The sequence below is a fragment of the Beta vulgaris genome, chromosome 9, assembly GCF_026745355.1.
Source record: "Beta vulgaris subsp. vulgaris cultivar EL10 chromosome 9, EL10.2, whole genome shotgun sequence".
NCBI lineage: Eukaryota > Viridiplantae > Streptophyta > Magnoliopsida > Caryophyllales > Amaranthaceae > Beta > Beta vulgaris.
In genome coordinates, this window is record NC_079210.1 from 6,617,756 (window position 1) to 6,640,523 (window position 22,768).

General features: G+C 35.8%; 1 protein-coding gene and 2 long non-coding RNA genes across 14 annotated transcripts; all 3 read right to left on the reverse strand.

The window, feature by feature from the left end:
- Positions 1-1,704: 1,704 nt before the first annotated feature.
- On the reverse strand, positions 1,705-10,378 carry LOC104902998 (putative protein FAR1-RELATED SEQUENCE 10). 11 transcript variants are annotated; one of them, XR_008967498.1, is made up of 5 exons: positions 6,055-6,122; positions 4,397-5,786; positions 3,880-4,323; positions 2,588-3,798; positions 1,705-1,999 (listed from the first exon to the last, which is right to left on the reverse strand). XR_008967498.1 is itself a non-coding variant. In XM_048635867.2 (5 exons), exons 3-5 carry the CDS (start codon positions 5,411-5,413, stop codon positions 3,196-3,198), a joined length of 2,064 nt encoding a protein of 687 aa, XP_048491824.1. In that variant the 5' UTR covers positions 5,414-5,786; positions 6,055-6,122; positions 10,171-10,378; the 3' UTR covers positions 1,705-3,195. The 11 variants fall into 11 exon arrangements, 7 of the variants coding, with proteins under 7 accessions (XP_048491824.1, XP_057247679.1, XP_057247678.1 ...); XR_008967499.1 differs by having other exon boundaries at positions 1,705-2,397; XR_008967496.1 differs by having other exon boundaries at positions 1,705-2,461.
- A 614-nt stretch (positions 10,379-10,992) lies between these two features.
- LOC109136086 (uncharacterized) lies at positions 10,993-13,151 on the reverse strand. Of its 2 annotated transcripts, XR_002040851.3 has the most exons (3): positions 12,879-13,151; positions 11,994-12,060; positions 10,993-11,285 (listed from the first exon to the last, which is right to left on the reverse strand). It is a non-coding gene; the product is annotated as an uncharacterized LOC109136086 (long non-coding RNA). The 2 variants fall into 2 exon arrangements; XR_008967576.1 differs by lacking the exon at positions 11,994-12,060.
- Positions 13,152-18,150: 4,999 nt separating this feature from the next.
- Positions 18,151-21,053, reverse strand: LOC109136089 (uncharacterized). The gene is made up of 3 exons (XR_002040857.3): positions 20,406-21,053; positions 19,559-19,625; positions 18,151-18,852 (listed from the first exon to the last, which is right to left on the reverse strand). It is a non-coding gene; the product is annotated as an uncharacterized LOC109136089 (long non-coding RNA).
- Positions 21,054-22,768: the final 1,715 nt, after the last annotated feature.

A 22,768-nucleotide genomic window follows, 5' to 3' on the forward strand; every position in this document is an offset into this window, starting at 1 on the left:
TATTTATTTTTCAAGCTTAAAATAAAGCCTAGTGATTGTTTGTAACGCTTAAGCAAGTAGGCATCTGTTGGCATTAGCTTTTAGGCTTATCATTTGTTGTTTTAACAAGCTTGTAACAGAATATTGATTGAGCATTAGTTAGGGGCGTGAATCGAGGAGTGAGTTAATTACCTCCTAAAATCGTTTCACTTAGGACGGTTTTACTAGGGTTTTTTGGTGTGTTTCTTTGTGTTGTCTTGCTGCTCCATATCTCTATATAAGGAGAACAAATGATGAATGAAAATCAATTTTGGATTGATCATAAAAAAAACCTGTGTTTTATAATTTTTGCTTTGAGTTTGTCTCAAGTTTAAAACAAACCCTTATTGCTTTGAGTGAATCTTAAGTATATAAGATTAGGAGAGATTGAGTAAGTCTTATCTTTCGTCTAAGACCCCAAATCATTTGATTTAGTGAAAGTATTGGGTCAGACCGTCTGACCCAATAGTTTCCGTCGGACTGACTGAGTCCAACCTAACGCGCGCGGGTTCTCGTCGAACACAGTAGAAGCCATAAAGCAAACCAGCAACAACACCCCGGAGTCGAACCCAGAAAGCACGGAAACAATAACAAGAAGTGCTATACTAAGATGGACTCCGGGGGTTTCGAAGCTTCGACGGCGACTGATAAAATCATTGGTGAGGGAAGAAGGGTTTCGATGGCAACTGAGCACAGACGTGGACGAAAACAACGCGGGGAGGTGGCGCCGAGCACCGCACCACATCAGCGCGGGTGAAGAGAGAGCAAAGCAGGGACGACGATACCGCAACCATCCACAAAAACCAACAACAGGAGTAGCACCAGGTGGCTACTCAACGACAGAAGAGAAGAATCTCCAGCGAAAGAAGTGGCGAAAAGCATCAATAACAGCAGCGACGAAACAACAACAGCATCACGAAGGAGAGAGAGACAGAAACAACCGAAGACTGATGCTGTATGGAGTATCAGAGGAATGAAGAAGAAGAAGAAAGTGAGAGAAAGCAGAGGTTAGTGTTTTGTTTTCTTTTCAGTTGGTCTTTGTTTTCTTTCAGTTGGACTTTCTTTTCTTTCCGCTAGACTTTCTTTTCTTTCAGTTGGACTTCCTTTTCTTTCAGTTGGACTTCCTTTTCTTTCAGTTGGACTTCCTTTTCTTTCAGTTAGACTTTCTTTTCTGTCAGTTAGACTTTCTTTTCTTTCAGTTAGACTTTCTTTTCTTTCAGTTGGACCAACTGAAAGAAATAATGGGCCAACTGAAAGAAATAATAGACTAACTGAAACAAAATGAAGACTACCTGAAGAAAAATGTAGACTACCTGAAAAAGAATAAAGACCAACTAAAACCCAAGTAAGTCTAACTGAAGCACAAAAACCCACTGAAAAACAAAGAAGACTAACTGAAAACAAAATGAAGACTACTTGAAAAAAAATTGGAACCACCTGAAAAATAATGAAGACTACCTGAAAAAAAATTTGAACCACTGAAAGTCGTCCGACCAAGATTATGGTCGGACGAGTCCGACACAATACGTTCTCTTTGATTTGTCTTGTGATTTGGTCATCTATCCTACAATCAAGAGTTACAAATAGTTTTTATGAATGTTCTTGTTCTTGAGTTTAAAATCATCATCCTACTCCTGGAAAGGTGTTTTTAGATTCACATCAATCAAGGAACCACAAAGCGCTAGGAGAGAGAAAGATAAAATATATTGCCAAAAATGTCAATGTTACAAGTAATATGCAACTCCCTAAAATGGAAAACATTGCAAATAAAATAAAGGATGAAGTACAAAAACTTTCTGTAAGTTATCAAATATAATTACAGTTAAGTTAAAATTTTATTTTTCACGAGGAACTTTGAAGTCTGAAGCCTCAGGCAGCCCTTGGGGACCTCACCAACTGTGCAACTAGCATAAACTTAACAGATCGTTTGCACGAAGGCTTATATAGATGCTGCAGAAGTGCAAAACTTCATGCATCCCACCTTAATAGTAGGAATAAAAACCAATCATATACCAGCTGGGTAATCATAAATTTGATGCTAACCGATTATGTAAAAACCACAATTATATGTTCATCAAATACATATTTGTCAGACAGAATATCATTGTGTATACAGCAACAAGATGATTGTCAAAGTGAAATACATACAGAAAAAGGCAGTAAGAAAGTGGACATATTTAAATGGTCAGGTGATAAAATTACTACATCTACATTATGAGTTAACAAGATGCTTTCTTACTCTTATTCCGCTGATATAGTTGCTTGACAACAACGGACTAGTATATACTAACACCAATTTTCCAGAATCACAATCTTCACAGAGGATACAACATATATGTAGTGATTGTCAACTGTTCTTTCTGGAAGAACCTAATTGGCCTAAACAACACAGAGCTTAATCATGAGAAGCAAAGTCCCTGACTCAGGAACTTGGATTTTTCTACTGTGAAAAGAAAATTTTCAGCAATAAGAATGTCATACAAGAAAAGAGGTGATTTGGTCACTTCCATTATGGGCTAAAATTCAACTGGTTCCATAATTTTCTAAAGTCAGAGAAAAATATATGTACCTGGAGCAGTAAATCGACCTGTTATCTTGAATCCTGGAAAGTCTGCAAGGACAGATCTCTGCAGCATCACCAGAAAGTATTTTGAAGCATCCTGGGTGATGACTTATTTACAGCTCCCTATAGCATATCGATTCCACATGACTTATTTACAGCTCCCTATAGCATATCGATTCCACTATCTATGAGTATATTACTTTCTACCAATTCGAAGAGGAGACTGCACTATTCATTATGTATCCACTGTTTCAAGATCAAGGATCGTCATACATACAATTACATATCAAAGAACAGGAGGCAGTAACATAACCTGGATTGTACAGAGTACAGAAAAACAATTTTGCCCATACGATCTGATAGGAATTCACACTACCTACAGAAATAATCGCACCATCACAAAAGTCATGGATGCAAGTGTAAACAATAGCTAAATCTCTAATGATTATGTTTTGTTCAAGCCGTATTCTAACTATGATCTAACTTAAAGTGTCCACATTGACAACATTTCGTAATCATCTAATGTCTTGTAAATCATGTCATGTTATCTATAATTGCTTTTGCGGACAGTTAATCCAATACAATTAGCCATGTTTTTGCAACATTGTGAAAATCTAAGATTCACTAAAATTGTTAGTTAATATTTCTGGAGCAACTTCAGTAACAGGCATATTTTTAACGTGATCAAGGAGTGTCGTCAGTTCCTTATGGACATAGTTAAACCGCTCCTTAGAGACCAATGACTCTGTCACTAGAGTATCAGTAAGAGAATGTAAGGCATGATAATACTCTTCTTTGATAGGTCGAGTGCTTTCCTGACCCGTAGGTACAAGTGAGCTCTCCAATCTCCACCTGAATGGAAAATATTTGTCCGGAAGTTGAAAATAGTTTTTTGTACTAAATAATCTAAGAGCATGCCTGCACAGGATTCCTGAATGTTCAAACCCCTTACATGAACAATGGATTTGCTCATCTTCTGCAATCCATATCAGAAGATATTCTCCTTCAGTTTTCTTATAGTGGCGCACAACATAAGATCCTTTGCCCATTTCTATTAATGCATATTGCATGGATAGCACAAGTTCATGCTGGTAGACACTAAAGGCATATGGTGTAAGAATGCTTTCTGCATGTTCCTCAACAGGCATGCATGTCTTGAGATGAATATAATCTATTCCCTCCTTGGCTCCATATCCCAAATTTGCAGCAAGAGCAACCTGAAATAGGAGAACGCTAAAGCTTACAGATATGAGCAAGAAATAATTTGAACATTATCATGCACATAACAACGAGAATACCTGCTCAAAGAAGACTTGCAAGCATGTTTGCTCATTCAAGATATCTTTCAGGAAATTATCCAAGGATCTCATGTATTCGACTGTTGTGATTCGAGCAACAAAGCAGTCTCTAATATATGAGAAAGCCCAGGATGCTCGATATGAAGATAGAAGAGAGATGTGTTTATCTGATCCAAGTCCAAACCTGGTGATCAAATGACTCCAGTGATGTTCGAATTCCTCTATACTCTCTGCATAACTCACCATTTCAAACTCAGATTTAAGCTCCGAATACTTCAGTCCAAGTGGCAAAGAGAACCAACTGCTTAACTTTGACATAATGTACCATATAGATATAATATGTTTAGTATTTGGCAATTCACTTGCTATAGCGTCTCTTAACCCTGGATCTAAATCAGTCACTATAGTCTGCGGGTGTCTTCCTCGCATGAATCGTACAAATGTCTGTTCAAAGGAATAAACTTTCATGACATAGAAAATTAGAATGTATACCAAAAGAAGAGACACAGACATTAACCTGTAAGGCCCACACAAAAGCATGGGAGTTTTCCTCCTGGAGGAGAGCACAGGCAAAGAAGATTGGCTTGCCATGATTGTCTACACCAGATAATAATCCAAGAAGCACCCCATAAGTGATGGATTGATAGGTAATGTCGAATTGAACAGCATCACCGAAAAGGTCAAATGCCCGAACAGAGTCACCATATGACCATGCTATGTTTTCAACCTTTCCAGTTGTATCTGTTAAAAAATCAAAGACAAAATCTCCGTCTCTTTCAGACATGGCCTTGCAAGCCTCAAGCAGTTCCATCATATCAGTTATCCTTTTCTCAGTTAGAAGGGCATCATTTTCTAGAACGGTTTTCTTGCATGTACGGACAAAATTTCTGATGTCTTTCTCTATAAAAGGCAATTGCCCTGGTTGCACACCCTTTTCCAGTTCCAAGATCTTGATTATTCTATTGACAGGGAACCCAGCTTTGGAGAGTAAGAGAATCCTTTCTTGATCAGCTTCTTGTATTTTGCGGTATGCAGGAAGCAGACGCACTTGATCATCTTCTAGCAACTCATGGTTATGGACATTACTGAACTGAGAAACAAACCACTGAGTAACACCATTCACAATTTCCTTAGTCAAGTACAATTTTGCATCACATCCACAGCGTACTGATTTACGGTCTCTGGGATGCTCTACATTAGCCTTTTTCCTTGGTTGATTGAATCCAGAACGATAACAAACAAAATCCCTTCTATAAACCCCTAGATTATGGCTTTCTGTAGATCGTGCTTTCCTGATTGAAAAACCATTCTTACGAGCAAAGTTACTGTAGTACTCTAAAGCCTCGTCATCAGTACTAAAAATCTGACCCACATAAGGTGCAAAGACAACTTCTGAAGATGATGATAGCAAAGTTCCTTCTTTTGTTGGTTGGCAAGCTTGACCTTGTTCTTCTCCGTCATATTTGATAAAACACTTCCAATCTCCACAGGGGCATTGCTCCTTTTGAATCCAAATATTATTTGCCGGTTTCATTGCCAATCTACAGCTAGCATGTGATAAATTTGCGAACCACCTCCATTCCCACCCTAGTATAACATTCACTCACAATTGGCATGTCGAAACTTGAAAGCTTCGTCTATTCACCAAATTGATTTATCCGGCAGCAAAATATCTTGGAAATATCCTAAATAAGTAGTTGCCCAAGCTCATTTTGTGGTCTTTGCATGTTAACGAATAGAAGAGAAATGCACTTCAATGTGGGCAACCTGAAAATGGCCACTTTAGGGACTTGAAAAATCTAAAATGTACGCATAATCCACATTTTTCTTAGACGCAAAAGGCAACTATGTAACCATACAGTCTTCATCATTTCTTCCTCCAATTTGAATCAGTTGCTTTTCCTTCTCTGGATGAGGGAGAATAAAGAAGATTTAATACATGTTAATATGAAAAGGGGTGTCCCATTATGAATACAAAGAAGTACAGCGACAAAGGACCACGAGTCCTCTTAAAAGTTCATTAAAAAATGATGCACAACAAACACATTGAATATAAGCTAAATGTTTAATCCAGAAAAACAACCATAGAAAAGCACCATAGAGAGACTATCCCTTATGTCTACCAAATCTGACAAAGTGAACCTGCAAATACTCCATAAAGGTCTATAAGCAAACCTGTCTAATTTCCACAGCAGCAATTAACTTCCTTCAAATTTGTATCTGGACTAGCTCCTAGATGCACCCTACAGAAGGCACAGGACACACGATAAGAACATAAGTAAATATTCTGTTAGATAGATCATCTTCAACTTTGAGCCTATCCAAGCATGTGGTTAACACCAAGGAATAAAATCGCGGACGCGGTCGCATTCATGGTTTTGGTTGCATTGTCGCGAAAGCGGACCATAACGGATTAATGGAACAGATCGCGGCCAACACAGTATTAATTATTTAAAAAAATTCACAAATATGGATTTTAGCCGCAATTACATTACATTAGTTTAAGAAGTATTATTTCAACATAATATAACTAAATCTATCATTATATGAGTTGATTAGATCAATGGTGTAAGAATAGATACTCAAAATAACATCTTTCCTTCACCAAATAAGTAATTATGCAAATATTTTTGTCCAAATTTGACAAATGAAGGGACGTAATGGATAAAAATTCATTCAATTGCGGTGAGTCACCATTACATAGCAGATGATGCGCCGAGAAGGACGTGATTTTTGTTAGAGCATTCCGCAACGGGCTTTTGCAGAACGGCCACTCCAAAATCTGTTACATAATGGCCATTCGACAATGAAACGGCTGAGGTTTAATTCCGTGGTTAACATTAATACCAAAAATAACATGGGACCTTGGCTTTCCACATATAGCCTGTGAAAGGGAGAAAGAAAAGGAGATTGTGTGGTCTCCATGTGCTTAAGAAAAAGAGCTACATAAAAAACACTAGAAGAATTTTCAGAACCAAATCTCCAAACCAAAGACCTTGAAAAGGATTGTCCTCTAAAAGACGCAACAGATATGTATATGATCATCCATTCTCAATCTGAAACATTTTTGCAGACAAATGATAATGGCATGCAGAGCTGTACCCTTGAACCAAATATTCAACAAGCGGAACATTATGTAAATTCAAGAGATCAGATATGAGAAAAGGGAATTAAGAAAAGGCTAGTACCATGCCTAAGATTTCACCCAAAGTCCATTCTTATTTTGAATACCAACTTTATACCTGAACAAAAGGAAAACAAAGTAAATAAAGAAAGGATGGGAAAATATTCTCATGGATTAGAACAGGAAGCATGGGAGTCAACAAGGGCATCCTCTACATACATTTGAAGCCAATTCTTGTATCTGATGATCCAATACCAAAATAAAGCAGGTTTAAGAGTGGCATATCCGTTAATCATTCAAGAAAAGTTCTTGGATACCAAATCCAGAGACCTCACCTTCCCTCCACTTTCAGTCAAAAGACTGCATCTGATCTCTCTGTTTCTCCCCCAACTCAGACAGATTGACAGAGATAGAGTTTTTCATAACTCTATCAAGATTTTTAGAGACAACATCCGAAAATCTAGAAAAATACTAGTGATAATGCGATATACTGGGCCACTGGACAAATATGACTATATATAGAGATCTACAACAATGTAAAAGGTATGAGTACATAACAAACCAGTATAATAATAGCAACAATTGATGACGTCCAAGAGTCATCTAAATTAGCAATTAATTTTTATAAGAAAAAGGTAACTACATTACCTCATCTCCCATGCCTTCAAAAGAAAGATGAAATGACTTATCATAATCTATGTCAATAAAAGAACCATAAGTCTTTGATTCATCAAGTTTTTTTCCCTCACATAGAATCAATGACTAAGGCCAGTTCTAGGATATAATAGACATTGGGGTGGCATATTTCATACAAGAGTCTGACACCAATAAAAGAGGTGGGGAGAGAGCTTGAATATTTATAGGTGGTGGATACATAAATTGAATGTGGCCTCTACCTTCTTACTCCTTTTACATAGTACTTTTCCTTTAAAGAGTTGGAACTATTGTGGAATTGCATTTCTTTAAGAATGCTTTAATAAAAGCAATATAACAGTTTTATTAAAAAAAAAAAAAAGCAATATAACAGAAATTATAGGGCCTATTCGTTATGATTTTTTGTTTCCAGTTTTCACAAAATACGAAAACAAGATAGTGTAGTTTCCAGATTTCTATTGTCAATTTTCAGAATTGACATGTTTAATATAAGTATGACTAATTTTTACCTTTCATATTATATATCTTTTACATTCATAAAACCAAAAACTGTAAACTAATAGTTCGGCTTTTAGTTTTTGGAGTGGCACGACTGTTACAAAAACTAATAGAGGACTAAGGACAAGTATGTGATTTTTGTAAATATTTCTCCAATATATACATGAGCACCGACTCCAAGGAAATGTGAGACAATTACATACTTTTCCTTAGTCCTCTACTACCAACCTTTATCCCAAATGATGATGCTGCATGAAGCCATGAACCAAGAATATGTAATGAACTAACCAAGGCAGAAAGGTTCTTTAGGTTTAGCAATACTATTGAAGATTAGCTTGATTGAGAAAGATGAAAGTTATTTAGGGGAGAGAGAGAGAGAAAGAGTGAAAAAAAGAGAATCAGTTTGGTTATAATTAGAGGAGAGTATATATATAATATATATACATAGGGAGAGAGAAGGGCCTCCAGATAGTATTGAATTGTCATTGTCATTGCTTAGCATAATTTGAAAGTGAGCGAGCCACTCGAAAGCTTGATGACTATCTTTACTTTATGTAGTTTTACAACCTTATCAATAAGAATCCTCTTTTTCTTCCACCAATTTCTAATCTCATATTTTAACTGAATACATCTCCTTTAACCATCCACCAATTTCCTCTTTCTCATTCACTTCTAAGTAAATGTTATAAGTAACCACGATTCATGTGTTCCAATCCTTTTTAACTCTCTTCATCTAAGTTATATTTGGCATCCCTCGAATTCTTCTGAAATCCTAATGAATCCAAACTCTCCAATTTTTGCACCACTACAACTCCAAAATAGCTGGTTTTTTCTTATTCTATCATCACATCTGTAACTCCAATTTTGCTCCAACTATCCTCATTATGAATTCTATCCCTTGAGGTGTCCCCGACATCTATCTCAGAATATGCATCTCAACTATACTTATCTTCTTAATATGATCCTTCTTAGATTTCTAACATTTTGACCCATATTATAAGTTTATAACTTCTATCAGATTGTTGTCCCATAGAAATTTCCCTTTAACCTATAAGGTACGCTACAGTCACACAATAATCCCGATTGTTGATCTCCAATTAAGTCGCCCACAATAATCATGTGATTCACATCTTAGTCTATCTCACCATTCCTCTGAAAAATTCACCCAATATACTTAAATAACTCGCATATGAGTATAAGTAACTTCTACAAACTAGTGTCAGTATATCCTTGCTTAGCTCCCTCGTACCTAATCCTACCTAATCTACGGTTTAGGATATCAACTTTTCATCTCCACAAACTCCAACTTAGCAATAACTAGACTTTAGTCGCATCCGCCAATACATTTTCATCCGCAAACAAGCATACAATTACTTAACTCATGAATTACTATTGCAAACAAAAAAGGACTTAATGTTGATTCTTGGCATAGTCCAATCAAAAAAGGGAATCCTCCACATGTCCAAACATATTTTTTCACTTCTTGGAACATATCCTTAAAGATGTCATTTATTACCCCTTTGACAATGCCCACCAAGGCACATCTTTAATTAACTAGTCGTAAAGTCCTCTACATCGATTGAAAACCATCCATGTGCAAATCCTTAGCGTATTGAAGATTATGGCACTGTAAAGGGTCACATGTAAAAGTTCTTACCCACACAATTGCAGCAATGCTATTAAGATTAACTTCTCTACAAAAGGAAAAGGGGAAGTAGATCCAATTCTGTAGACCACTGAAGAGCGCAGCTCAAATAGCAAATATTAGTGACGCTAATCGTCTAACTCTACTCAACTTGAAAGTTCATGACTAATTGACTATAGTATGAAAGACATAAATCAACGGACAGTATATTGAAAAGCAATTGGCTACAGTTAAGTGTAACTCTATATTTCGAAGATCACCTTCATGAGTCATCTACAAAATAACTCTGAATTCTTACTCAAATATTGAAGTGTGTACTACAAAATTAAAATCTTAAACCTTATAATGGTAGAATAAGTACAAAACAAACCTTGAATTTTGCGGCACCGTCGAAAGAGTGCTTCACTTTCTTTCCTCGAGAAGTAAATTGATGCTGGAAATACGAAAATTGAACGTTTTGGATAGAAAAGAAAACTGGAATGGATGAAGAAGAATATGAATATGAATGTAGAGTGTAATCTGACGATAGAGATGGAATTTCCCTTGTTAGTTGTAATTGCAAGGTTAGCGCAAATGATAAGGATTGGAATTTGGTGGGTTTTTTTTTTCTTTTGTCGAAAAATTGGAATGCATTTAAAATTTTAAATAGTGTTAAATACTCCCTCCCCTTTTATTTATTTGCTACATTTAAAAGCGTGGATAGTGCATAGTGACTAGTGAGCTAAGAGCTGTGTGCATTTGGATCAAAACAACGTGAGGCAAAGAGCAAAACACAAAGAAAGATTAAGTCTAAAATAATGGAACATGGATTAATATCCAATATAACACTGGAATGTAGAGAAAGTATACTCTCATACTCAGTATGGGGAGTTAGTTGTCCCTACCAGAGGTACTTTTGTAGTTTTGCTGAAAAGTAAGTGTAAGATGATAATTTTGACTGCAATCTTTAATCTAAAAAATTAAACAACAATTGTCTAACTTGTTCTTTCCCCTTTCTCTCTCCTCTTTCATTTTTCACTTCACCATCAATATTTCTCATTCAACCTTTTGGAGTCGCCGGTTTTACCCATGTAAATTTTTTAAGGGGTTTTTTCCAAACCTTACAGTTGACTATCTTGTTGATTTTTCCTGAGATTTGAATAATATGGGTTTTGGGGATTTTTTTTTTCTTTCATACTGTAACAACCCTGAATTTCCAATACTTCTAAAATCAACTTAATATAAATAAACTCGAAAATCCAAAGGTGCTACGCCGCGATAATTATTAATAATAACCGCAAGGCTAATGGTTCTAACTAAAACAATAACCAATAAGTTTTAACTAATTATTACAGACCAACTAAATAGAATGTAAAATTAATTATTACAAACCATAACATAAATCTTATAAATAAATAACAGCGGAAGTCTTTTTAAAAGTCCTATTAAATCAAAAGGGATCCAACGCACTCTTTAACCCAACTGGAGCTAACTATCTTCAAGTCCCTACACATTAAACACTATAATATCAGCCAAAGGTTGAGCAAGATTTAATACTGTAATAAAACAAAACTATTCAATGTGCAGGTAAGATATTTAGGAATATCTTACAAATTCATTTAAAAGGTGTACATATTATATATATAAAATTAACTTTCTAATAAACTCAAATACGATCCTTCTTTCTTTCTGAACTATTCTGTAAAACTTTCAAATATAACATTTCGTAATCTGTGAGTAGGAAGTATATAAAAATCCAATGAGCTAGCTAGGCTCACTAGACAAGGTAAACACCAAAGTCCCTAGTATGCATACCCCTAACTTGATGACGTACCAAGAAGGAAGTCTAATGGCAAGTGTATTGATCAACATACACCCAACTACTAAAATATATTGTTGAGACACTGTTAACTCAACATACTTCCAAACTCGGAGAATACCGCTTACCGGCAACCCCACAATAAAACTCTATAAACCCTCGTAAGGGTGAGGAACTTCCTCCTTTCAAAATCTCAACTTGGTAACATTGAGGAACTTACTCCTTTTAATATATATCTCATGAATAATCTCATAAACTCTTTCAATATAAATATCGAAAACCATTTAAATCTCAACGTATAAACTTCATAAAACAATCTCATTGTAAAAATAAATTTCCAAACATTACAAAACAGTTTCTCAACTCATCTGTACAAGCACAGTAAGAAATCTTACCTTAGTAGCAAACACAGTCAGTGTATCTCAATCTCAAGTCAAAAAGGTTCCTCTATGAACCCGCAATCTACAATATAATAATATAGTATAAGTCTCTTGACTATACTCCACTTAATTCACCTATAAATGACATAATCCCAAACTAGTATAACAACACAACACTATCTCACTGATACTTTAGCACAACCATGGCACACCACAACACTATAAGAGAGCAACTTAGACAAAGTACATAAATAAATGACAAACTAGTTACAGCAATAAAGACAAGTAATCAACAAGGATTTTAGTAATTATGCCTCAACTAATAACACATTGTACATGTGTATGCATAATTGTTAGTAAAGTTTAAAATAATAATTAAGCTCAATAATATGAAAAGTAAGTCAAACTCATTGAATCATGCCATGATTTGCACAGTACACAGTGCACGCTATCACGCCATGATTTACACACTATTATTGAATCAAGTTACAAAAACTACTCTGTTTAATTTGTGATGAATCCACAACATACACCCTTTTATAAATTCAACCCATTAACAGTGAGAGTCCGAAGACTAACATAGCTCACAACAGTAAATTTTAATGAACTCCCAATTGTTTGTTATAAGACCAGATATAGCTACTCACAACTACAACACTAATACACACCAAACCAACATAATAAGAATTTCATAATAAATTTCGAAACTAACAACTAGCAAATTAAACCCCCAAATCATGATAACTTAATCAAATTAACCATCAAACATGAACCTCTCATATAAATTTCGCACACCAGAAATTTCCCCGAATTCGATTTTGTTAAACCCTAATTTATAAAACCTCAAATTCCGAAAAACAATCAATCAAATACGAAATTGAAATTAAGAGTAGAACTTACTTGATTAGGAAAAGTAATAAAAGTGAAATTATACTATAAAGACCCAACAATCTCGACCTCTTGATCCGAAAACCGCAAGTCCAATAACCCAAAAATTTCCTATCTTTTAAAGCTAACGAACTAGAGATGATGAAGGTGGAGATGATGGATCAATTGATGTGTGATAATGGTTGAAGGAAGAATTAAAGGAGAAAGAAAAAAAACAGAAAAAGAATGTGAATTATAAGATGAGAAGATGAAGTTCTGCGGGAAGAAAAAAGTTGTGATGAATGATGATGTTGCTGTAGGTAAAGTATTTGTATTCTTTTATTTATTTTTTTCCTTTTTTTTCAACTCTAATTAGATAGTAAACCTAGTAAATCTAGGAATTAGTTTTTTTTTAACCACTTCAAAGGTAAAGTCAAAGTTAGTAAAACAAAAATATTTTTAATAAAAGAAATCTGAAATTATTTTCAGCAAATAAATTAATACAAACGGGTATAAAATACGGGGTGTTACAATCTACTCCCCTTAAAATAAGTTTCGTCCCGAAACTTAAAGTATTACTCAAATGATTAAACTTATACTCTTATTTCTGAAAACAACTCACAAACTTTATCATAGGAATCATCGTGATATAACAAGTAGGGAGTGAAACACATTAAAGCAAAGCTTAATCAGAAAATTTTCATTCAATCACACATGCACTAAACTAATATGAATTCTACCCTCCTTAAAAAGGGAGTTACGTCCTCGTAACTAAAAATTTACCTGAGTGAAGAAATGGGGATATCTAAGACGCATCGTATCCTCAGCTTCCCAAGTAGACTCCTCCGACTTGTGGTTTGACCACAGCACCTTCACGATCTTTGTCTCACCTTTACGAGTCTTACGAATTTTGTGATCTAGAATCTGAACTGGAAACTCCTCATAAGTCATGTTATCATCTAACTGGAGAGACTCTGGCTGTAGCACATGCGAAGGGTCACTAATGTATCGCCGAAACTGAGAAACATGGAACACGTTATGCGCACGATCAACGCCTGGCGGCAATGCCAATCTATAAGCCACCTCTCATATTCTCTCTAGAATCTCATACGGGCCAATGAACTTAGGGCTCAACTTGCCCTTCTTCCTAAATCTCATAACTCCTTTCATAGGAGAGACCCTAAGCAACACCTTCTCTCCCACCTGAAACTCCTCATGGCGACGATGCTTATCACCATAGCTCTTCTGTCTATCTTGCGTCGCCTTCATTTTCTGCTGGATGAGCTTGACGCTGCCTCAACAGTCTCCTAATCATCTCTGGACCAATCACAACCGACTCACCAATATCACTCCAACACAAAGGAGTACGACAACGCCTACCATACAAGCTTCAAATGGTGCCATCTGAATGTAGAATGATAGCTGTTATTATATGAGAACTCAATCAAATCAAGCTTATCCTCCCAAGATCCCTGAAACTCTAAGCAAAGCTCTCAACATATCTTCCAATGTTTGAATGGCGCTCCGTCTGACCATCTGTAGCAGGATGAAAAGCTGTACTCATCTTCAACTTAGTCCCCAAAGCTTCTTGAAGCTTCTGCCAAAAGTTAGACAAGAATCTGCGATCTCTGTCCGAAACAATATCACTCGGAACACCATGAAGTCTAATCACGTGCTCTCTTAAGCAGTAGCAATCGTTCATGCTTCCAAGTATCCTTCATGGGAACGAAATGAGCAGACTTGGTAAGACGATCCACAATAACCCAAATCATATTATTCCCCTTTGGTGTCCTCGGAAGTCCACAAACGAAATCCATTGAGATCGAGTCCCATTTCCATGTAGGAACCTCTAAAGGCTGAATCATCCCCTGAGGCCTCTTGTGCTCACTCTTGACCTTCTGACAAGTCAAGCATCTCGAGACATACTTAGCAACATCCGTCTTCATATGAGGCCACCAAAAAGTCTGCTTAAGATCCTTGTACATCTTTATCCCTCCAGGATGAACTGAATATTGCGCTGAACGAGCTTCTTCTAAGATCTTTTCCTTCAACTCAGGAACATTAGGAACACACCATCTCCCTTGAATCTCACGCTACCATCCTCAGCCACTGTAAATTGACAGGCTCATTAGCTTCTTGTCCTTTAAAATTGATCATGTACTTGAGCTTTCTTGATCTCATCATACAAAGTGGACTGAATCATAAGAGAGTTAAGTTGAGCTCCCAATTGCACTATCTCCACATCTAGATTCTGAAACTCCTCTCGAAGACGATTCCTAGAACGCATGGTCTGCAAACAGTGAGAGGATTTCCTACTAAGTGCATCTGCAACAACATTGCCTTACCCTCATGGTATTGAATCTCCATATCATAATCCTTGTATCAGCTCTAACCATCTCCTTGCCTCATGTTAGCTCTCTCTGAGTGAAGATGTATTTCAGACTCTTGTGGTCGAAAATATCTTGAATGATGTGCCAAGCAGATAATGACGCCAGATCTTAAGTGCAAAAACAACAGCTGCCAATTCTAGATCATGCGTCGGATAATTCAACTCATGGTTCTTCAGTTGCCTAGAAGCGTAAGCAACAACCTTTTTATCCTGCATAAGCACACAACCAAGACCATTCTTCGAAGCATCTGTGAACACTTCGTACTCAAGGTTCCATCAGGTAAGGTCAACACAGGAGCTGTGGTGAGACGCTCCTTCAAAATCTGGAATGCCTTCTCACAATCATCATCCCAACGATACCTAGTATCCTTCCTCATCAATGCAGTCAACGGCCGAGCTATTTTCGAGAAGTCCTTCACAAACCTCCTATAATAACCGCCAAGCCAAGGAAACTGCGAATCTCAGTCACACTCTTTGGAGTAGGCCATTCTGAAACTTGGATCTTTGATGGATCAACTGAGACACCCTCCCTAGAAATGATATGACCAAGAAAAGCAACTTTCTCCAGCCAGAATTCGCACTTGGAGAACTTAGCATACAACTTATTCTCCCTCAAGACCTGCAGAACAGTGCGAAGATGCTCTTCATGCTCACTAGCATCCTTTGAATAAATCAGTATATCATCTATGAACACCACCACAAACTTATCCAGGTACGGCCTGAAGACTCGATTCATCAAGTCCATGAACACTGCTGGAGCATTAGTCAACCCAAAGGGCATAACAGTAAACTCATAGTGCCCATACGAGTTCTGAAAGCTGTCTTAGGAATATCATTCTCTGCAATACGAAGTTGATGGTATCCAGATCTCAGATCAATCTTCGAGAAAACTCCAGCTCCCACCAACTGATCAAACAAATCATCTATTCTTGGCAAGGGGTACTTGTTTTTCACTGTAAATTATTGAGCTCTCTGTATTCAATGCATAGACGAAGACTCCCATCTTTCTTCTTCACAAACAAAACAGGTGCACCCCATGGGGATACACTAGGCCGAATGTAGCCCTTATCAAGCAATCTTCTAATTGAGCCTTAAGTTCTTTCATTTCAGCAGGAGCCATTCTATAAGGAGGCTTAGAAATAGGTCCAGTTCCAGGCATCAAGTCAACACTGAACTCAACATCACGTCTCGGAGGCATGCCAGGAATATCATCAGGAAAAACATCTACAAACTCATTAGCAATACGAACATCTCAACACGTGGCTCTTCCTTACTAGTGTCGTGAACATGGCACAAGTACATAGGACAACCCTTCCTCAAATAGGATTTTAGAGTCAAAGCAGAAATGATTTTCAAAGAAGACCCTCTATAAAACTCATGGACTCCACTAGGACCAACTACAGACACCTTTTGTTTCTCACAATCTATCTTGGCTTTATGCCTACTAAGCCAATCCATCCCTAGAATTACATCAAAATCATGCAAAGGAAAAGCTATCAAATCAGCTACTAGGGTGGTACTACCACACATAATAGGGACATCTGGATACAAATTATTACAAGTTATGATCACACCAGAAGGAATAGAGATGTCTACATCACAAGTCCTAGAGTTCTCTAACCCTAACTTTTTCACAAGAAGTTCAGACACAAAAGAATGAGAAGCACCAGAATCAAATAGCACATAAACGGACATCGAATGAATAGAAAAAGTACCAGTGACCACGTTGCCCTTGGTGTTTGCCTCAGTCTGGTTCATCACATGAACCTGCCCAGTGTTCCTCCTCACATCACCTCTATGCCCTGAGTAGCATTTGCAGTCCCTCCATTGCGATTAGGTGCAGCATTCCCTAGTGTAGCTGGGCGACTGTTGTTACCATTCTGGGGTCTCTTATCTGCTTGTGCCCCATTCCTCGAACTCATCTCAGGCTTGAAGTTCCTCGATCTAGGATTACTAAAACATTCATAAGCACGATGCCCTTTCCTCCTACAGTGATTACACTCCACTAAATTACCATCACAATCCTTGCCAGGGTGGTTCTCACTACAACGTTTGCAATAGAAAATCCGATCAGTCCTCTGAATCTGACCTTGGGGCTGGCTACGGGAAGGAGTGGAGTTCTGGTTGTCCTTTGAATACTGCTGACTGGAACCTCCCTTGTTATAGTTACCACCAGAATCACGATTCCCAAAGTTTCGATTTTTATTGAAACCCCCTCTACCTTTGTTGTAACCAGGGAACCAGATGTATGACCCTTTTTTGTCGCCTGAGTAGACCCTGCTGGAGTGGATTTCAACTTCTTTGCAGCTAGTCTCTTTTCCTCAATCCTCTCAGCATTACAAGCACGAGTGTACACCTCCTTCACTGTGGCATACTCACCAGCTCCCATCCTAGAATGAAGATCGGGTCTAACTTCTCCTCGAATTTCACAGCTCTCTCCTGCTCATCAGGAACTAACCCTTAGCGAAACGAGCCAACTCCTGGAAATTTCACATAGAACTCATGAACTGGTCATATCTCCTGCACGAGATCATTAAACTCGTCCTCTTTCTCTTCCTCATATGGGCTGGAAAGAACTCATCACGAATGCCTTCTTGAACTCAGTCCAACCAAACTCTCTCTCTTCCATGAGCTCTTCTCCTTCCTCATCCACAGTCACCTTAGTAGTCAGATCAAACTTGTTATGAGTCCACCAAATATCAGCATCCTCAACCAGATAATAGGCAGCAGCATCAACCCTCATCTCATTCGGGACTTGGAGAGTGGTAAAAATTTTGTCAAATTCTCTAATCCAGTTCTCCATCTTGGTAGGGTCACCTTTTCCATCAAAAATAAGAAGGTTTCTTCTGGTCAATTGCCTTAGAAATCACAGCAGTTTTTGAACTACCATTACTAGCGACAAGAGTAACCGGAGTATTAAGAGCAGCAGCTTGAGCCTCAGCAAATTTCTCCATAGCATTAGTTAAGGCTCGAGTGGATTGAGCTATTTCGCGCATCATACGATTCGAACTTGAGTTTCTGGCACGCGCGTGTCTACGCATCATCTTAAAAGCACAATAGAAACAAAGATAAACCAAAAATGATTCACCCTTACAAATAATTCTTAACAAAAGAAGGAAAAGAAAATAACTATAAATAAATCAAGCAAGAACATGAAAAGAGAAGTATATATCATCAGCTCATAATAGTATAATTCCTTGTCTTCCCATATCACTTCCTCACAACGGCTTTTCATTTTTAATAAATTTATTTACCTATTCTTGTTTAAGGTCGTCTTAAGGACATCTTAGTAACCTAAACCTCTGATACCAACTGTAACAACCTTGAATTTCCAATACTTCTAAAATCAACTTAATATAAATAAACTCGGAAATCCAAAGGTGCTACGCCGCGATAATTATTAATAATAACCGCAAGGCTAATGGTTCTATCTAAAACAACAACCAATAAGTTTTAACTAATTATTCAGACCAACTAAATAGAATGTAAAATTAATTATTACAAACCAAACATAAATCTTATAAATAAATAACAGCGGAAGTCTTTTTAAAGTCCTATTAAATCAAAAGGGATCCAGCGCACTCTTTAACCCAACTGGAGCTAACTATCTTCAAGTCCCTGCACATTAAACACTATAATATCAGCCAAAGGTTGAGCAAGATTTAATACTGTAATAAAACAAAACTATTCAATGTGCAGGTAAGTTATTAGGAATATCTTACAAATTATTCATTTAAAAGGTGTACATATTATATATATAAATTAACTTTCTAATAACCAATACGATCTTCTTTCTTTCTGAACTATTCTTTAAAACTTTCAAATATAACATTTCGTAATCTGTGAGTAGGAAGTGTATAAAATCCAATGAGCTAGCTAGGCTCACTAGACAAGGTAAACACCAAAGTCCCTAGTATGCATACCCCAAACTTGATAACGTACCAAGAAGGAAGACTAATGGCAAGTGTATTGATCAACATACACCCAACTACTAAAATATATTGTTGAGACACTGTTAACTCAACATACTTCCAAACTCGGAGAATACCGCTTACCGCAACCCCACAATAAAACTCTATAAACCCTCGTAAGGGTGAGGAACTTCCTCCTTTCAAAATCTCAACTTGGTAACATTGAGGAACTTCCTCCTTTTAATATAAATCTCATGAATAATCTCATAAACTCTTTCAATATAAATATCGAAAACCATTTAAATCTCAACGTATAAACTTCATAAAACAATCTCATTGTAAAAATAAATTTCCTAACATTATAAAACAGTTTCTCATCAACTCATCTGTACAAGCACAGTAAGAAATCTTACCTTAGTAGCAAACACAGTCAGTGTATCTCAATCTCAAGTAAAAAAGGTTCCTTTATGAACCCGCAATCTACAATATAATAATATAGTATAAGTCTCTTGACTATACTCCACTTAATTCACCTATAAATGACATAATCCCAAACTAGTATAACAACACAACACTATCTCACTGATACTTTAGCACAACCATGGCACACCACAACACTATAAGAGAGCAACTTAGACAAAGTAAATAAATAAATGACAAACTAGTTACAGCAATAAAGACAAGTAATCAACAAGGATTTTAGTAATTATGCCTCAACTAATAACACATTGTACATGTGTATGCATAATTGTTAGTAAAGTTTAAAACAATAATTAAGCTCAATTATATGAAAAGTAAGTCAAACTCATTGAATCACGCCATGATTTACACACTATTATTGAATCAAGTTACAAAAACTACTCTGTTTTGTGATGAATGCACAACATACACCCTTTTATAAATTCAACCCTTTAACAGTGAGAGTCCGAAGACTAACATAGCTCACAACAACAAATTTTAATGAACTTCCAATTATTTGTTAAAAGACCAGATATAGCTACTCACAACTACAACACTAATACACACCAAACCAACATAATAAGAATTTCATAATAAATTTCGAAACTAACAACTAGCAAATTAAACCACCAAATCATGATAACTTAATCAAATTAACCATCAAACATGAACCTCTCATATAAATTTCGCACACCAGAAATTTCCCCCAATTCGATTTTGTTATGAACCCTAATTTATAAAACCTCAAATTCCGAAAAACAATCAATCAAATACGAAATTGAAATTAAGATTAGAACTTACTTGATTAGGAAAAGTAATAAAAGTGAAATTGCACTATATAGACCCAACAATCTCGACCTCTTGATCCGAAAACCGCAAGTCCAATAACCCAAAAATTTCCTATCTTTTAAAGCTAACGAACTAGAGATGATGAAGGTGGAGATGATGGATCAATTGATGTGTGATAATGGTTGAAGGAAGAATTAAAGGAGAAAGAAAAAAAAAACAGAAAAAGAATGTGAATTATAAGATGAGAAGATGAAGTTCTGCGGGAAGAAAAAAGTTGTGATGAATGATGATGTTGCTGTAGGTAAAGTATTTGTATTCTTTTATTTATTTATTTTTTTTTTTCAACTCTTATTAGATAGTAAACCTAGTAAATCTAGGAATTAGTTTTTTTTAACCACTTCAAAGGTAAAGTCAAAGTTAGTAAAACAAAAATATTTTTAATAAAAGAAATCTGAAATTATTTTCAGCAAATAAATTAATACAAACGGGTATAAAATACGGGGTGTTACACATACTTAATAATTGTTTGATTTTTGAAGTTAACATTTTTGCGGTTTTATAATAATCAGGTTGGGTTAAATACTTAAATATGTGAAGAATACGACTACATTAGCAGGTTTTCTTGAAACATCTGGCATAATGGGTTCCTCCTCATGAAAGATCTAGATCTGTTTCTCTAAAAAAAACAAGACCTTAGTGTTGCGGATTTTGAGTGAGAGAGGTGGCGGTTGGTATTTGGTGGTGGTGGACATAGGAGAAAGGAGGCTGGGGAATGAGGAGAGAAAAGAGAGGAGGTTTTCTGGGTGATGGAGACGTGCGAGACCAAGCAGATTTGAATATGTAATTGTTGATTGTATAATAATATTGCTCGATCTCGCCCGTCTCCGATATAAAGACGCCAGGGAATGATTTTTGATGAATATATAATCGTTGTTAATTGTAATTCAAGTTTGCTTGTTCTTTTTGCTTTTTTAGTTAAATACCTAAAAGTTACTCCTTTTACCTAAAAAATTATAGTGTTGTGGGTTTGTTATGAGTTGTGAAATTGTTTTTGTTGTTCTATTATTGAAATACAATAGGAGTAATAAAATACTAGTTGAGTTGATCACTGAATTTTGCATTTGAATGTGTAAAATCATGAAAAGAAAACAAGGAAAGGATATTCGAATTTTTTTTTCCCAAAGGGATACCTTATAAAATTGAGTTTCTAATCCAATCTTCCTCCTACAAAAAACCAAGCAAACAAGAATTTGCTCCTTTATATGTAAAACTCGATGCAATTGTAAATCGGTTCCAAATTTTGAGAACTCGTCGTGAATACTTTTGTTTTTTTTATCTAAGTACTTTGAGGTTGTATGCGAACAATGTAACATTTTGTATTTAGTTAATTTTTGGTTGTGTAGAAAATTTGAGATGGGTTATTTTAACTTGGATTATGTACTAAATCGAGTCATATCATATCGGATTATGTAACTTTCATATCCTTGTATATTAGACCGTATCAGTAACCCTTATTATCATATCAGATTACATGAAATTTATATCAAATTATATGAAATTTTTATCAAAGAGTTTAATTAATATGAATAATAATCAATGGTATGTTGTTGGTTTTTATATTAACTAGCCTTTATATGCACACTACACGTGCAAAGTCGTAGGATGAGTAGTAACTGCTTTGCACTCTATTAGATAGATGGGTTTTTTCCTTTTCTAATTTATATTTTACTTTTAAACTAATAGAGTGGTACGTGTTGTGGTTTTCTTTTGTAGTTAGGGGTATATTAATTGGTCAAAAGGGTGGACTCCAAAGTGTTCAAGAGTTGCTATTTATTATAGAGATTATAAAACTGTTCTTGAATTTAACACGATCAACCCAATAATAGTTTTATAATTAGTAGATAAGAAGTAACAGTTATATAATTAGTAGATAAGAAGTAACAATTGTTAGATAAAAAGTAAACAATTAGTAGCTAATAAGTAATAAGTAATAATTAGTAGCTAATACTTTTCCTCCATTTTTTTAATATTACATTTCCTTAAATATTCTTTTATTTTAATTGTTACATTGTTTAAACTTTATTAGTTGGGTACTTGGCCCACCAAAAAGTAATATCTCTTTTAGTTATTAGTCAATGTCTAAATTATTCTGCATACAACAATGTAACAATTGAAAAAAAAAAAACAGAGGGAGTAAATAACAACTATTATCTCCTTACTCTAATTGTTATAGAAAGACTCAAATGAAAGAAACATTATCTCATTACTCCAATTGTTATAAAAAGACCTAAAACAAAAAAAAAATCACTACATTACTTTGCATTACTTTATTCTAATAATAAACCGTGAAAGGAATAATATGATTATTCAAGTAA

Bases quoted from the DNA above. Each gene is read 5' to 3' on its own strand.
- LOC104902998 (XM_048635867.2), bottom strand. From the start codon at position 5,413: ATGAAACCGGCAAATAATATTTGGATTCAAAAGGAGCAATGCCCCTGT. The intron at 4,324-4,396 runs GTTAATGTCTGT...TCCTTTGAACAG, and splicing joins CTTTTGTGTGGGCCTTACAG to ACATTTGTACGATTCATGCG. The intron at 3,799-3,879 runs GTATTCTCGTTG...CTCCTATTTCAG, and splicing joins TGCAAGTCTTCTTTGAGCAG to GTTGCTCTTGCTGCAAATTT.